Source organism: Nestor notabilis, unplaced genomic scaffold, assembly GCF_000696875.1.
Source record: "Nestor notabilis isolate BGI_N333 unplaced genomic scaffold, ASM69687v1 scaffold5917, whole genome shotgun sequence".
Lineage (NCBI taxonomy): Eukaryota > Metazoa > Chordata > Aves > Psittaciformes > Psittacidae > Nestor > Nestor notabilis.
The window spans coordinates 19,950-38,100 of NW_009937694.1; the positions used below are offsets into that span (position 1 = coordinate 19,950).

The following is an 18,151-nucleotide window of genomic DNA, read 5'->3' on the forward strand; positions in this document are numbered from 1 at the left end:
CAGCAGGAAGTGATTCGAGATAGTTTCCAATGAGCTCTAATTGAACAAGATTCAGTAGCTGACCCACACAAGGGGACAAATTCATCAGACTGTTATTTCCCAGAAGAAGAAACTGCAGCTTTTTGCACTGAAATAATCCATCAGGCAGCATTTCAATCTACAAAAAGGAAAGGAAAGAACAAAAAGAATACACATTAGAAGTTGCTAGCCTACATGCAGCTGCATGTTTTGACATTTCCCAGTTTTATTTTAGGGTAAAAACACCCTCTTAGTTTAGGGAAGGATAAGGAATGGGAATATTGCAATGCTCCTATCATTATGGGATAAAGTGCTTGAGAACACTAGCATGATTTTATACACCTGTTTCATCAAGAAGATCCTTAGCTCTTGGCAGAAGTCAAGACATAAGCATGGCAGGGGGAGTACATACATGTGTGTATACAAACGTGCATGTACAGGTGACAGGGGAGAAAGAGGCTACTATCTCCTAAGAATCAGTTAATGAAGAACAAACAGACACTGTGGGGAGACATTAGCAGCTCCTATGTTGTGAAACCTGTACTAGCAGTTATTTGTGAAGTACAGTAGTAACTTTAGTCCATCCAAAACTAACCTCACCAGTGAAAAACCTATTACAAACCTTCAAAGAAGTCCTCGGTCACAAGCCTAGACCCCATACTAATGAGCCAGACAGTTTAGGACTGCTAATGAGGTTACAGCTATAATTATTTCTGTCTTCTCAGACAGCTGAGCTGCTCATCAAATAGCTGTTGATTCACTACAGCTTTCAGCTTGACATTTTATGGTAACAGTTTAACACTGTTCACTTCCATTAAAATGTTATATACGATAGACAGCCACAGGGAAAGGGAAGATAGATTTCTGCAGCCATCCTAACCTGTGCTATCTATCTCTGGATCAGAGCCCTTAAGCTGCTACAGACCAGGGTAGTATTCAGTATTACACAAGCTTTGATGACACCAAAGTTTTATTGATTAAACAAGCACCACCCCTTTTTTCAGCTTTACTGGGTTTACTTTAATCATGAACATCACAAAAGCATTTTGAAGCAGAGGCTGTGCCAGAAAAAATGGTAGGTTAAGACAGTATGTGATTTAGGTAGGAATTCAAAGTTCTACTTACATGGTTTTTTGTCAAAGCCAAGTACTGCAGATTGGTCAGATAACCAATTTCTTCAGGGATGGAGGTTAGCTTATTATAGCTAAGATCCAAATAGTGTAATTTTTTACAAAGAAAGAGCTGCAATGGAACACTTTTAATATTATTATAATTTAGATACAGTTGTTCCAGGTTCAACAATGCACCAATCTGCACCGGGACATAGGAAATACTGTTGTGCCACAACTTCAAGCAAGAGAGGTTCTTAAGATGTTGAAAACTAATTATTTCTTCCACTGTTCTGAGGTTATTTTCTTTTAAGTCAATTTCATGCAAATTGTTGAGGGTAAAAATGGAATGGGGAATGCGCTCTAAGTCACAGCAGATTAATTCCAAGGTTCTCAGGTTGACCAGCTTCTTCAGGTTATTTAGCACTATCAGTTTGTTCCCCTCATTGTTGATAGACAAGTGTTGTAAAGAAGGCATAAGATCTGTAACCACTTGAGGTATACGGGAAAGGTTGTTCTTTAAGTGAATGGATCTCAGATTTTTTAGCCCCTGAAAACTTTCGTTATATATGGAGTTGTGATGATCTAGCATGAAATATCCTGTTAAGCACAATTCCTGCAGGTTTTTTAAATGAAAGACCCAAAATGGAATTCTTCCCATCTCGCTAGATTTCAGGCGCAATGTTTTCAGATTCTCTTCTAAAAAACTGACTGCTGGATAATCCATAGTTAGTGATGAGTGATAGACATTGAGTTCCTTGAGGTTGACTAGCTGGGTCACAGCTGAAGGAAGTTTGGCTTCAGGAATAAGTTCCAGGCTTAGAACTTCAATTTCTGTCAGTTCAAAGACACTGTCTGGAAGACCATTTAACATGAAAAGGTGGAGTTCAATCTTGTCCTGGGAATTTCTTACTAGTTTATTTTTCAGTTTTTCCACTGACCATTCATTGTTAAGATTGATCTGTTTCAGTTTGTTTTCACTCAAATCAGACAGGAATATTGAGAATCGTTGGGAATAAAGAGGATCATACTGATCTGCCAAGTGGAGAATAAATGCAAAGTCATTCTTTACATCAGGTATATCACTGTAATTACTTTTCTCTCTCAGCTTTTCAAAAGAGTATTGCTTAAGTGAACTTCTTAACATCCACCACAAACTGTAAGTACAAGTTAAGCCATAGAAGATCACTAAAACAACATAAAATGAAGCCAAAACTTTAAAAATCTCTGCTAGTGAATAAACACACTGGTACCTTTTGTAGCCTGTGAAGGCTTGAACATTGACTACACAATCAATTTCAAGTGTAATAAATGATAAATAGTAGGGGACATAAATTACTATTATTACAAATACAACGACTTTCACTATAATCTGTTTCATATACACTGTATATATGACATCCTTCTCTTCAACATGTACTCTGAATTTCTTCACTTTTTCAAATATAGCTTTAGCTTGTTCCCCTTCTTTTTTGTCAAGAACACTTGAGGAATTTTCTCTTCCAGTTGTTTCCAAGCCGGGTTGGGAATATGGCAGGGACTGTCTGCTGGCCCCTATATCTACTGAACTCCCAGGTGGTGAAATTGCTGCTTTTGATTTGGCTATTGGCAACTTCCTCACAGACTGCTCGGCAACTGTTTCTGAGAGGGCACGTGTTGTCCATGGAGAATCAAAACACTTCTGAAGAATGGCTACAAAGTGCTCAAGCCTGGAACTTGTGCTAGGGTAGTAAAGCCAGAAATTACTGCAAGCTGCAAAAATAAAGGTATGCAAAAGCACTAGGTATGGAAAAAATTTGGCAAACCAGTGAAGCTCTCTCTCATAACATACTGCATCAATATAGGAATACTGCTGCCGATGGAGATCGTTCTGGATTTTAAGCGGGATGATTATCTGTGCTGCAGAGCTAGCTGACATGTTAAGGTTGGCTTTCACTAAATCCCAAGGCACGGCACAGTGATTGTCAAATTCTAGCTTGCAAGGAAGACAACACAATACTCTGGTTTGAGTAAGCTGGAGAGCCCCAGCGAGCACAGCAACTAGCAGCATTATCATGGTGAGGTAATACCAGAAGACATCCCACCATGGTTTTAGTATGTGGTAGGATGACTGGGCATCTGCTAAGTATTTGAGTTCTGTTAGCGTGATCATGACTTTCACCTGTGAGAGAACAGCAGCTGGTAGAGGAAAAAAGAAAGAAAAGACATTCTTAGAGAATTGTTAAAACCCATTTTTCTCACTATTAAACACTTGAAGGTTATTGCTGTTTTCTCAGTTTTAAGTGGGTAACATTTGCATCCGGAGCGTAACAAAAGGTTCCACAAACTCCTGGTACCTAAGTCGAGCCATCATCTTATTTAAGGAAAGTTACATGGAATGCAAAAGTTTAAATGAAGAGTGAAAACAGCATCACGGGTTAGGAAAAAGTATATTCTGACCAAACATTTGGGTACTCTTCAAGTAGCAACACAAGCAGGTGTAGGTTAAGGAAGTGACTGGTACATTACTAGCAGTCCTTCTGCACCATTCTAAACATAAATAGCAAACATTCTCATTTATGAAGAATCCCCAAATGAGAGCAGTACATTAACATGATGGCTTTTGTCATTTAGAGCTTTCCACTAGATTAAGTCATGCTACCCAATTAAAGATGAATACACAAAAATTCCCACAAAAGCTTTGGTTTATACATTCTAATTCCCACCTTCTCCCATCAAGAGCATTAAGCATCCTGACAGAAAGGAAGTGAAACCAACCCAACCTCTTATTGTCCAATATTGCCATATATATAAAAATAGCACACCTAACCCCCAGCAGCATAGGTTTGATTCATACTTACTTTACTAATTAAAGAGAATAAATACACAGCACTGCTCAGTCAGGAGGTCTACACCTTTTAAAATTCCTTGGACATGCCATCTTCACATTTGTCTTCATTCTGGATGGAGAAAATTAGGCATGCTTTACTTTTAATGGCTTTACCTAAATAAAGGGCAAACATTTCAGCTTTCATTAGAACTGCTGCCTTGCGGCAGACATCAGGATCCATTAAGCTCTGCGTTGCCACAGCTACATGAAATGGAACAAAACATACTCAGGCATGATCATGTTGAATGAGAAGTCAAAGTTTTGCAGTCACATCAGCATGAAACCCAGGAAACTGCCTACACCAAGTCCTGTTTCAATTGGGCAGTAATTCCTTTATTTGCTGCCAGCTAACTATGTGAAAATGAAATCTGCAACATGCAAGACTTCAAGAAGTAGCATTGAGTCATAATTCTGATATACCCAGGTTTGGCAGAAAGGCAAGGTTCTCAAAACCAGAGGCCCTGAAACAAATTCATAAACTACCCACTGTCAGTTGCAACACCACAGATAACTACCAGCTTTGGACAAAACTTCCTAGAAATTGTGTTAAGCAGCACAGATACAAAGCAATGGGGATGTTCTGTGTTTTTCTTAATCATAGAACCATTCAGGTTGGAAATTACCTTTAAGACTGAGGCCAACTGTTCACCCAGCACTGCCAAGTCCACCACTAAACCATGTCTCCAAGTGCCACATCTACACATCTTTTAAGTATCTCCAGGGATGCCGACTCCACCACTTCCCTGGTCCGCCTGTTCCAATGCCCAACAACCCTTTTGGTGAAGAAATTTTTCCTAATATCCAACCTAAACCTTCCCTGAAGCAACCTGAGGCCATTTCCTTTTCTCTCACCCCTTGTTATTTGGGAGAAGAGATTGACACCTCACCACAACCTCCTTTCAGGTAGTTCTAGAGAGCAGTAAGGTTTTGTCTCTGCCTTCTCTTCTCCAGGCTAAAAAGCCCCAGCCCACCCAGCCCTTCTTCACAGGACTTGTTCTCTAGACCTTTCACCAGCTTTGTTGGACCTGTTCCAGCACCTCAGTATCTCTCTTGTAGTGAGGGGCCCAGAACTGAACACAGGATTGCAGGTGTGGCCTCACCAGTGCCTAGTACAGGGGGACAATCACTGCCCTTGTCCTGCTGGCCACACTATTTCTGGTACAAGCCAGGATGCTACTGGCCTTCTTGGCCACCTGGGCATACTGCTGCTTATATCCATAATATATTGGTACTGGACATTTCAGTTCCAGACAGAACTGGGAAGCTGTTATAAAAAGACAAACAACAGCTGAACTAAGGTAGAACCTTATTCTTATTTCACATTCACATTTGAAGGGAGAAGAATGGCTGAAAATAAGTTAACCCTTCTTGCATTGACAAGGCTACCTTTAATAGAATGTAGAAACTTACCAGGCCCACTCAAGGGAAAGCAGCTGAAGGACAGGATGGTTACAGTGCACTCCTGGAGAGAAAAGAAATTGTCATCAGATCAGGAAATATATGTATGGACTCCAATAACTGTATTAGAACAATGGCTCATTACTCCTTCCACATCAGTGTTTTTAAAGCTATAACATTTAATGAGCGAAAAAAAGTAACTAGATTCACAAGAACCCATTAAAATAATTTAAGCTCTACTCTATCAAATCATTTACTTGGTCACCATCTGAAAGTTGCTTTTCCTGAAGTATTTGCCCTTGTCATTGTCCCATTTCTAAGCACTAAAAGCTATTTAAGCGCAACAGTTTTTGCATTTACATAATGTCACTAGTCTTACAACTGAAATGCTCTAACCATACCTAAGAAATAACAGTTTCTTCAATCACTCCAGCTCAACTTGCAAAAGCTACATCTGTAAATACCTTAAAATGAGTTTTTTCAGTGTAATTCTTTGGGGTTTCAATATAAGTTCATTGGTCTAAGAGCACAAAATGTTACTAAACCCAGTCAAACTAAGGCATTCATTCTGCAGTGTCTGGATCACATCTTGACTAAAGCCATACATGCTTGATTTAAATGTAGACAGAAAAATCACTTCCAGGCTAGAATTAAACCCAGTCAATTCTTCTCACTCCAACTTTGTTACAAAAAATTGAAAGATTTGAGACCCTTTAAATAGCCAAGAACAGGCTAAGAAATAAGTATGTTGAATGGTTCAACAGAGATCAAAAGGTATAAAGAGCATTATTTTTAGCAAGGAAAACATTTGAAAAGTCAAAATGATCACTGAAGTGGCTGACAGTTTAATATAGTGTGAAACTAGCAAGACAATGGGAGCAATTCTTTTCCTGACAAACAAGTAAACCTTATCAGGGGTTTGGGAAGATACTAACTTTTTAAGAAGATGTTTTATTTAACTAAATGCATATTAAAGAAAGTTACAGGTAACAGTAATGTACATATGCACTTTTATACAAAGAACACCACTCTCCTGGTAACAGGCTTACTTTGGGGAATAAGCAAGGCTCTTGTGGAGCATAAGGTACGGAATTCAGAGTACAAGAAAGCACATAACACTGTTTGATAAAGTAGTTTCCCTGAAAGTCACAGAAAGAGAACACAAAACAAAACTTAAGCCAATTCTATTAGAGACCTATTTGTACGCTTGAGAACACGTGCAACCCAATACACCTTCTTCAAGCAATGCTATAATGCTCAAAGTGGTTTGTTTTTACAGAGAGTGAGAACTTTCAGAGAGCGTAAGGTCTGTTTCTATCAAACACAGTCTTTCTCACCTCCCTGCCTTGAACTGGGAAGTTGTTTGTCCCTACCACATACCCCAGAAAACTGAAGCTACAGTCTTGCTGCAGGTTTAGATACTTCCTAGCAGAAAGCAAGTGTCACAATATTAATACGTTAACTCAAATACTTTAACTCTGGTCTTTTTAATTACTCCTTTTTGAAACCTTCCAATGAAGTATGTGTATTCACTACCATTCAATGTGTATGAAATGAAGCTGCTTATCAGACCTCCACAGTACCTACAAGCATAAACATGTGAATTATTAATGGTAAGTTTGCTGAAGACAGTTTACTTTCAAATCCTAGCTGTATGCCAAGAGTGACTAATCAAATGGAATAATGCTCAACTATAATGGGTTTGATAAATCTCATCTCCAGCAGCTTTCAACCCATCTCAAAGCCATAAAAGCTTTTCAAAGTAGCCTAATTCAATTGGCAATCTTTCTTAGAAGATGAGAGACAGATGTTATAGCCCCCGGCTAAGTGATGGCTTCAGGAGAGTTAGCCCAGATCAGTACTGGGATGCAGGCCAGAAAAATAAGGTAATACAAATCGCTAATATCTAGGCAGATTTTTACTTCAAGACTGATGAATCTGATCAATAGAAACCTACCCAGAATATGAATGGAAGGCATTCCATTATCTATAACATTATAATAATAATAATTTGTAATTATAATAATTATAATCTATAACATCATCTATAAGCATCAGATACTGCACCTCACTGTCCTCAGGTGCCAAAATGTTACTTAACATCACATTATTCTGTCATTTGGTCACTGCTTCCATAATTTCAGGCACATTTAGTTAGGGATGGCTCCGAAGCAAGGTAAGTGCTTTGCTTGTCCTCCCCAAAGAATAATGGGTCACAGGAAGCCAATACCTGACGAGGCTTTGTTTTATTTTTAAGGCTATGCTGGTTTTGTTGAGTATTCAGCTGATGTTTCTGACACACCAAGTAAATCAAAATAGACTTATACAACTAAAGCATACCTTGACAGGTATTCCAGTGGTGTTATTCCAACCACATGATGTGCTTCTCAACTGAGATTAAGAATGCCGACATTCTAAGTAAATGTGACTGTTCTAAGAACTTCCTACCAAAAGTGATTCCTGAACTGCAGTAGTACCTCAGCTTCTACCTAGTTTAAATGTATCCCTTTTTCATCCAAAATTTTGGATGCAAAATGAAATTCAATAATAAACCATGCAATCCATTTTGCTTAATGGGCCATTTTGAGAGTCGCCTGTGGCATTTCTAATACCTGCTTATGGTCTGTCATGCACAGCCAGAATCACCACTTGCAAATAAACCCTAATGAATATTCCCAAAGAATAATAAAAGCAACAAGCTTTACTTGCCCACACATTCATCACCCAAAGCACATCTTTCCTGGCTAAAAGTTCCCCTTCTCTTTCTTTTTTGAGTGTCCCCTAAACACCAAAAAGCCACGTACTTGAAGAGTTCTGTCTTCATGAAGAATGATACCATCATACATTCTCTTAACAGATGCATTCAGATGACTGCCTCTCCCTTTTTTAAGCTTCCTATTGACAAATAAGAGTCTACTCAATTCAAGCACTATATTTGATATATGGCCTTTCAGAATCTGTATCTTGACCTCTTGTACGCACATGCACATTCAGTTGTAGGATCTTTTTGATGGGGACTGTACTTTTAGCTCTGTATTCTACTGAATGCAGAACAACATACAAACAAGATTGGAGAAAGCTTCTTTTCAGTTCCCTCTGAAGAAGGTCACAAGTGATAATTAAAACATGTATAAGTGATTATCCTTTTGTATTTAGAATAAACCCAAAGACATTCCTACACTTTACAGTAACTAGCATGTTCCTCAGCACAGGATGTTTAAGACTACACTAGCACAGTTACAAGCTTTCCGTATCAACCTTTCAAACAACCAAAGACCATATTTAGAACTACAGACAATCTCAACCACCAGTGTCTGGAGTAACTGGGGGTCTTGCCTTTCTTAAACACTCCTGGCTCTCAAGACAGTCCAAACGGTAATAGCAAAGTCTTCATGCTGTTTAAGCAGCAGGCTCTGCTCTCTGGAAAAGGCTGCTTACATAAGATTATGTAGCCCAATAATTTCTGGGAAAAATGTTTGTAAATAAATTTTTAGCTTAAAATTGAATAAATTAGGCTACACTTACATTTTTACTGTATCTGCCAGTGCTGTACTGTATCTGCTAGTGCTCATAAAGTCTTGCAAAATCAAGCAACTATTACCATACCTACAGCAAGCTGAGAAAAAGAGTACAACATGGCAAGTGTGTTTTAGTTCCCTCAGCTACCCAAAGCAAGAACATTCCTAAATTCAACAGAGAAGGCCTCAGAGTAGGTGGAGAAAAACCACCTTGAATTCAGCTTCATCTAAACTCAGAACAGCCGTCTTTATTCTATCACTTCCTTTCTCTGGTACACTTAATGCAAGAAAAATACTTTATCTTGCAGTCTCATCTAAATTGAAAATAAGCTTTTCTTCAATTTGATTTGCTTCACAAGCACAAAACCTGCTCTTGCAATCTGACTGTGCAGGATTAAATACACTATGTTATACATTTCTATCCCATGCCTGCCACATCCAGGTAGGACCTCTGTCTTCCTTGAGCCATATTAAGTTAACTTCTCATTAAAAGCCATCAACGTGCAAGTATTAAACCTTTTCTCTGGGCAGTAAAGGAAGGTCAGTAAAGAATTAAGCATTGTTAGTAATGTATGTCACTGGTCAAACACTCACTAGGGAGGTGGATCATCTTCAAACATTCCAGTTACACAGGCAGTTAGAATTACATACCTGTAGGCCATATGATATTGAATCACATCAGCGAGGTCTGCCCAAGTGCATGAAGTTACTTGAGCCTCCTTCTCCATAGAGAATGGGAGGCAGAAACCAAGTCAACTATTTTAAGGGTTAAACTTTGTAATGAGGTTGTATTACAAGACACGTATTCAAAAGGTATGTTAAATGTGGTTTTTTCTTCATGTTAGTCCAGCCTGGAGAGCAATTTTAAATTCAGACATACATAGACTGGTAAAAGCACTTTCTCCAGCCCTCTCGTCAAGTTCAAGGTCCTAAGGATTGTGTTCTAGCTAAAAGAGCTCGCGACCTATACTCCCATAAAGGCCTGTAGTAGCAAGTAAAATACTCCATTTAAACCCAAGTTTAAGACCAAATAGACAGTGAGACAAGCACTTTACAAAACAAAACCAAAACGCACCAAACCACTGAAAAACAAAATGAAGAAAACCTGGTAAGTTCATACAACCCCAAGTTTCTGAACAAGCATGTTCCACAGTTAAACAGGAAAGCAATGTAATGGTAAAAAACAAACCCTGAAGTCAAACTAAAGGTAGCCCGGCTTTGTCTTGCACGTAATTGCATCAACACAACCGATCTCTTTGAAAGCAAGCTGTCTATGTTTAGGCAAATACTGATTCACTCATAGTTCTGGTGCTTTGCAAGATCCCTACCAAATCAAACAGCATCCAGACTCTGAACCAAAACTCCATATTTCTAGTAAGCAATAGTATACACAGCTTTAGTGCCCAAGCACTGTTTTCAACTCAAGGATGCATTTAATACAAATAAATAGAAGGTAAGTTTGTATCAGGTGATGGTAAAAAATATGGCAGAGGAAAGACTTAAACTACAGAGACAAGTATTACAGTGATGTGGTCTGTTCTTCCCTTGAGGACACAGAAAGATAAACCTGTAGGCAAGCTGTAGCGGCTTTGCCAGACCCTGAGCCCTTCAATTATTTTAACTTCAAATATAATATATTTCACTCAAGAGCTCTATTAGCATCTAAAACACTGATTCAAATAAGCATCAAAACAAGCATCTGTTTCAAAAAGAGTACTTTGTATTGGTTATACAAAGAATCCCAAAAGTAAAACTCACTTAGAGGCATATTTTGTTTCACCCTAATGTTTAATTAACCATTTAACTTATTTAATTTGTATCCTCACTGGAAACTTTAGCACATTTTTAGAAATATTTATTTGCTCCATTAATGTACATGTCTCCAAACATCTGTGCATCTCACATATTCCACTTTAAAAAGGAAAATATAAATAGGAAAAGACCATCAAGACTTCACATTGGTATTAGCCACCAAAAAAATAGCTTGGCTATAATGAGCCTGCTTGGCAATTCCTAAAGAAACACAGCAAAACAACATTAACAGATTAAAAAAAAATCCAGAACTGTAAAGATTTCCATAAGGCTTTTAAAGAAAGAGAAGAGTATAAGGAAGTGTAGGATTTCTGTCTACTACATGGCACATTGAGGTGTTACTGATCGGTCCTGGCTGGTTAACAGGCTCAGGCCTGTGCTGGGCAGATCCCTGGGCCAGAGGCAAGCCCAGCTAGCTGCTAACAGAGAAGTCTGCAGGCAGCTCTCACTTGGTATGAGTGAAACACCACCTGATGTCCTTGTCTTTATCAAGAAGTGTAGCAAAAAGTTCTCCTGTGAACATCTTTCCTGATTGACAGTAGAAATGATGTACAGACTTGCTTGCTTATAAGAAAGCCTTTCTACCAGTAGGGTCTGCACATTGTGCAGCACAAGGATCAAAAGCTCATTTGATGCTGTACAACTCGTGTTTCCAGCTTCTAAAGGGATGTATGGTTATCTATACTATTCTCTTTATAATGTCAAATCCAATAAGAAGCATTTTAAATTACACTGTATAGAGTTTGAGTACCTTTCTTACTCAGATCATCATGGACCAGCACTTCTCAGTGCAGAGGAGAAACCACATAGATTGTCTTCTAGGAGGTCACTTCTGAAATTCTCTTTAAGTAAAAACAGAGGCCCAAAACCACTAAGCCAAAGAACAAGTCCCAAATATCTGTCATGTGGCACTGTACAGTCTGATCGCATCTCATCCATTTTCAGCATGAAGAGGTTAGCATTTAAAGTGAAGCACTGTCAGCCTCCTTTCCCCCTTTTTTAGCCTCATAACACTTTCAAGTAAACAAAAACTTCAGTACTGAATAAAAAAATAGAAGGACATGCATATCCTAAGAGCTGTATTGTTAAGCATGGCATTAGACTGCCCATAATGAAGCACACCATTTGATTCAACAAAGTCAGTTCATGTTAAGTCTCAAAAAGGGGACTTAGGTACACAAACAGAATCAGCACCTAAGCAGTACAGGAGACTCTTTTACACATCAACTTGAAGCCAAGCACATCCAAAGCACACATCTGTTACCTCCTCATAGACAAACTTACTTGTTTTTTTAATGAAGTGTTAATGGATTTGTAAAATAAGATTGTGAGAGCACTGATACTAGAGTGTATTATCCACAGCAATGACTTAAATCAACATCACCCCAGAGTGGCTCAAGCTATCACAGACCCAACGAACATGCAATCATTAACTTCATATGCAGTTAAAGAACCAAGTCCAGTTACAAATGCATTCACCATTTTCCTTTTAAAAAAATTAGATTTTAAAGTCAGTATGGCAACACTGAAGACAGAAATGGTACACCAATACTACTAACAGTCCTTACTTCCAAGTTCCAAAGAAATCTTAAGAGTAAGTTCATTAAGCATGAAAAAAGTCTCCTTGGTTCTTCACCTATTCTTCCCCGAGCAAGAAAGACTACACAGCTACACCAGAAGCAATATTAAAAGGTCTAGCCTGGGACTGCTACCTGTGACATGCTGTACCCCTTATAACTCCCACAGAAATCATAGCATGGTTTGGGTTGGAAAGGACCTTAAGATCATCTAGTTCTAACCCCCTTCCATGGGCAGGGACGCTTCACACTAGACCACCAAGTCCTTCATCCCACTGCTACCATAGCTAACACAGAGTCAGACACCTTCCAACTGCATTAAATTAGATTTTCAAGCTCACTTACAGCTCCTTTTTATTCCCATAACCACATTCTTCAGTCTTTCTCATGATGAGAAATACAAATACACACCCATAAGACAATGGTATCAACAGTGTCCCTCGTATGTTTCCAGCATTCTAAAGGAAGCTTCAATGGTATCTATTTAATTTTGCATACCAAGATAAGTGCTACAACAGAAAATTAATTTTTATCTCCTTAGCTTCCAGAAGTCTGACAGATGCTCATGATGCCCATTCATTGTGTTGCTCTGCTCAGGACATCAGAAAGCAAAGCAGAGCAAGATAACACTGGAGAATATTCACAACTTCAATACTACAGGATTTTTCTACAGCAGATTCTTTAATCATAGCATAGTATATTATCTTCAATCTTCAAGAGCAGTAGAAGTACAACAGGGCCAACAGCATAAACCAGTTCAAATTTAACAAAAGACCCTTTTTCCTTGGGAAAAGGCAGGGAATTGCTCACACATACTCTTCCATTTTCAGTCTACTTTTCCATAAAGTCATAAATGGCCAGTGACACTTCGAAATAGCCAAGACAACTCCTGCAACCTCAGTGGAAACAAGTCTGAAATAAGGAAATCTCAGAAAGAGAAGCCCTGGACTATGTCCACACACCTAAATTACCTCTGAATTAATTTCTCAAGGACCACCCAGGAGTGCTGCTGTCACACAGAACAAAGTGAGTGGACTACAAATCCTACTTAAGTCAGGTGAGCGTTTAGGTCAATTCCGTAGTCCAAAGGCTATCATGCTGCTATAACTAGGCTATCAACACAATTCATGTAATGCCATATGTACTGATGTATTAACCAAAACACATTCATAATCTGATCTGATCCTTCTAGGTAAAGGTCCTATAAGGAATTCAATAGCACCACATTTAGACAGAGATGGAAAGGAGCAACACTCTTCATCTCATAGGAAGTCCTGCTAGTTTTGCTGAGATCAGAGTACCCAAATCTAATGATTTAGGTATTCAGAACCTCCATTCTACATTATTTTCCTAGCTCAAACACTGCTTTCTAATACAATAACAATACCCAACCCAGTTAATAGGGATATTTATCTCTGACAGCTGAATAGCTCTATGCAAGTCATTTTATTTCTCTCTACCTCAAATTCCTCACTGTAAAATCATGGTAATGTTTCTTCTATTCTTCATAAAGTATTTAAATGACAACATTATGGTGTAATAACACTCCTTACTAGGTGATCAGAGGCTATTCCGGATTGCACTACAGGTTCTGTTAAGTTCTGAGAGCTGGGATCACACACACTATTCCTTTTCTGAGTAATGGCCAGACAGTTATCACCTTTGCCTATTCTCAGAAATACTGGATTTGTAGTTATACACCTCATTCTAGCTGGAATAGTTTCAATGTTTCTAAAATATGAACTGCTATCTATCTACTGCAGTAAGTTAAAATCCCAACATTCAGCCTAAAAAGGAAACTGATGGTTTTTCAATATTTATAGACTGCCAAGACCAAACAGTGTGCTATCAGGGTAACAGATGTTGAGAACAGAAACATCAAGTGAGGTCACAAATCAAAAATATATACCAAATACACTCTGTCTCTGCAAGATAATTATTACCATGCACAAATACAGCTACCAGATTTAAGAACAGTCAAAAAACAGTGTTTTGGGTTTGAGTTTTCCTGATGCTGCATAAGTTTCTTGAAGAACTTTCCAGAAGGCAGTTTAATTACTTCCATGGACAAGAATTTAACTGCACCTAGGAAAAATATAATTATCAGGGCAGCAATACAAAAGACATCCGATTCCACTCTACTAGTTCTGACATTGGAAAGCTGAGCCAGTTTTCGGCAGTGGCTCATCTCTCTTCTCAGAAGCAGCAGTTTTCATCTCATTTAAGGGACAGTTACTCTTGAAAGCCAGCCTGACAAGTTGAAACACTTGATTCTAGATGTTCAGTCTAGACATCCAAGGGAAAATAATGAGACTAGGTGAGTTTCAAGTTACCTCTTTCTGCATGCAAGCTCTCCCAAAACCCATTTTGTTATCTTTTTAGATAATCTCCCCACCCCAAAGGAAAAAAAGTTGTGAAACTCCACAGTCAAATCCAAACTCACCTGCAATGGAAATGGAGTCGGGTTTACTAATCCTCTGGCAGGGAGTATGCTGTCTGCACAATCACCTCAATCTCTTAAATCTCTTTCTGTTCATATTACTCTACATTACATATTGGTTAACTTCAGAAAGCAACCAGCTACATCTTATAACTTAATAAATTTGCCCTTTCGTTTTCACACTGCACATGCTATGTAATTGCATATGTACAAGTGACTTATCAATGCCCAAACACATCTCTACAGTTTGAGAGCTGCACATACGCACAAGATAACAAAAGCAGTGTCATGCTTATCAGAAGCATCTCTTAGAACAATGCTAGGCTTCAGAACCCTGCACAAGCAATCAGACCCGAAAGCTACTGTAAACCTGCAGTAATCCTGCTTTGCTTCCTGAACAAACACAAACCTAGCACCTATGTTCCTGCTTTATACTTCCATCAAGCCCAAGTATGCTGCATAACAACAGGGTCTTCTACTGCACAAAGTTTGCTTTTTGAGTGGGGTGACTGAGGAAACCCAACAATGGCAAGTTTTTTCAGATTGCAATACTACAAGAAAAACACTTCTTGGTATGAAGCCAAGTTTAACAACTTCAAAAGGTTTTACCATCACTTGAATCAATCAAGAACTTTGAAGGAAAACACCTCTAGCCCCATAAGCAGACACTACTTTTAACAACTCGTGTTCACGAAAGCATTTGAGTATTGATACAGCCAGTCTCGCTTCAATTCATCAATATTCTGGTGCTTTCCTGACTTTGAATCAGTGTCATTGCAAAGTTAATATTTAAACAATGTTAATGTTTAATAAAAACAAACAAACAACTTAGAAAACAGTTTTCCTGCACTGCAAAGGCACTGGCAAAGTAATAATAATTTTCACACTTCCACTGGCATGGGTTGGAAGTGCGAGTTTACCTTGTTGATAATTTAAACGCAGCCTAGAAACAGTTTTCTGTTAAAACTTTTCAAGTTGCCCTCCCTTCTTCAAATACTTTGGGTTACACAACAAACACACATCATGGTTTTGCTTTCATTCAAATGGAAAAATTAGTTTAACGGACAAACACTTTAGGATTAGAGTCTGAATCTGCAGTTCTTAAATTCAAGCCTAGTGACCTTTTGCATGCAGGTGAACTTTAGCTACCAGAAAATAAGTGAATAAATACCTGGCAACCTGAAGGACTCCTGGAACAGCAATATTCTCCCTGGAGAACTAAGGCAATGATGTCAGGGAAATCAGGGGTTATGTTTCCTGGGGTTTTAAGTGAGAGCTGCAAAATCAATGTCACTTTAATTAGGCCTCAGTAAACTACACAACCATAGTTTAGTAGCTGATGTGCCACAGAACTGAAATTTTGATTCCATATTAAACTAAAACCACAACTCAAACTAGTATCTCACAAAGAAACAAAGTGTTTATTACAATGTCTTAAGACTACTAACAATTAGTAACAGATTGTGTTACTGCTATATTCTTTATTGGTACCACTGGATCCCTTACTGGCATTGTCAAACCTTTCAGCTTCTCACAATCAACTAAATTCTCAATTTCAGCAAAAGGAATTGCATTCCAGCTTACAGTATGAGAACATACTGAGAAGTCAAGCACTTCTGATGGAAATGCACTCGCATAATTTAATTCAGGGGGTGCAAAGACACTATTTTGAAGCAGAATGGCACCAGTGAGAATCAAATTGAAGACACTCCATTACGAGTTTTCTCTACGATTCCCTTCTGACTGTTGAAAGGCCATAGAATCCTCTTGGGTGTAAATTAGAGGAGGGTACACTGGCACTATAACCCAAACCACATTTGTGACAGCTTTCTTGAGGGCTGAATCATCTGCCTTCTTTCCAATATACTACATCACTAGAAAGTATAGACTTTTTGTATCAGTAAGCTGAAATCAAATAACTGGGGAAACTATTCAGAACTATTATGAAACTTGAGTTCAATATTAAAGTTACAGCTTGATTTCACCTAGCTAGAAATTAAATCCAGAACTATTTCATAGCACACTAACAAGTCTTGGGGAAAAGAGTGACCAAAGCCAAGCACAACTACAATAAACTGAAGCCCACTTAATATGTCCAGCAAAACTCCAATCTGAATGTATACACAAGGTAGTTCATCCAAAATAGCAGTTTAGTTATTAACAAGTTAAGACTACATGATTCATAACAAGCTTTCTGCCATTAATGAGGATGACAGCCCACATGGCAGTGGTAGGGTTAATAAAATGCAGGCCAAAGCCTCTCAGCTGCAATTACTAGCTACTAAGCACAGTTACAAGTTTGTGATGTGTCCTTCTGAACTCAATCCATACAGGACACAAACATGTATCAGACAAGTGGTACTATAGCTTGCCTCCAGATAAGAATAAAGCATGTTGTTTACTAATTATCAGCAAATAATAATACATATAAGTTGCTAAATCAATATATATATATATCAGTTAAACATCAAAATGACAGCATATTTAAGTATTAGAGTATTAATTCCACTTTACATTCCTCATCCTTCTACATGGCTACTCATGGTATCTGAACCAAGTAACTTCATAACCACAGCACGGACTTCTAACTTATCTTTAAAAAGAGTGGCTGCAAGAGCAACTGGCTGAACAGCACTACTTGTGAATAGCTGTTATGAGGATGCCTACAGGAAAGATAAATACAGCCCACAGATTAGCACACAGAATACAGACAGCAGTGTGAAACATTTAGATAGGCAACAGAGACACCAGTGTAAACCACACCTTATCCCCTTAGTCACATAAAATAACCATTTCTAATCCTGGCTGAGCAGATCTTGGTGGCTTCAGCAGTAGGATATGGTAAGCTGAAGCAGGATTACTAGGGCCATGGTCTCTTTCACTACCTGTAGCATATCAGGCAGAGCAGGCACAGTAGCAGCTAAAGGAACACAAGATTTCCCCTTTCACTCCCCCTCCAAAAATCCATTATAAAAATACTCCTTTGGCAGTGACATACTGCTCTACAAAGTTCATTTTACAATGCTGAAATACTGAGGGTCCAACAATGGTCCAACATGGTTGGTCCTTCTCTAAAATTTACTCAACATGCTTCTATCAACTTCAAAGAGCAGCTATATTGATACCTTGCAAGGGAAAAAATAGGGCAATTTTCTTTTTCTCCCTATAAGAATCCTATTTTCCTAAAAAAGGAAAAAATAAGAGTCAGACCAGCAACTCTCTTCTCTTGAGAGTACAAGGGAACAAGCATGTTAATATTGCATATGAATCCTACCAAAGTTAAAGCTTAGTTACATTACACTAATGTAAAATTCAGCAGAATGTAAAAATATGCTAATGTAAACTCTGGTAAACATTTTGTTATCTAGCTGCACAGAATGTTTTAAACACTAGGGAAACCCCTTAAGAAA

The 18,151-nt window shown here is 38.4% G+C and overlaps 1 protein-coding gene across 1 annotated transcript; it reads right to left on the minus strand.

The window, feature by feature from the left end:
- On the minus strand, nucleotides 1-5,435 carry LRRC8B (leucine rich repeat containing 8 family, member B; the record flags this gene model as incomplete). The annotated part of the gene is made up of 4 exons (XM_010018952.1): nucleotides 5,407-5,435; nucleotides 3,968-4,066; nucleotides 1,144-3,305; nucleotides 1-157 (listed from the first exon to the last, which is right to left on the minus strand). Coding segments are annotated over exons 3-4 (2,293 nt in total), but the record flags the coding sequence as incomplete, so codon positions are not given.
- Nucleotides 5,436-18,151: the final 12,716 nt, after the last annotated feature.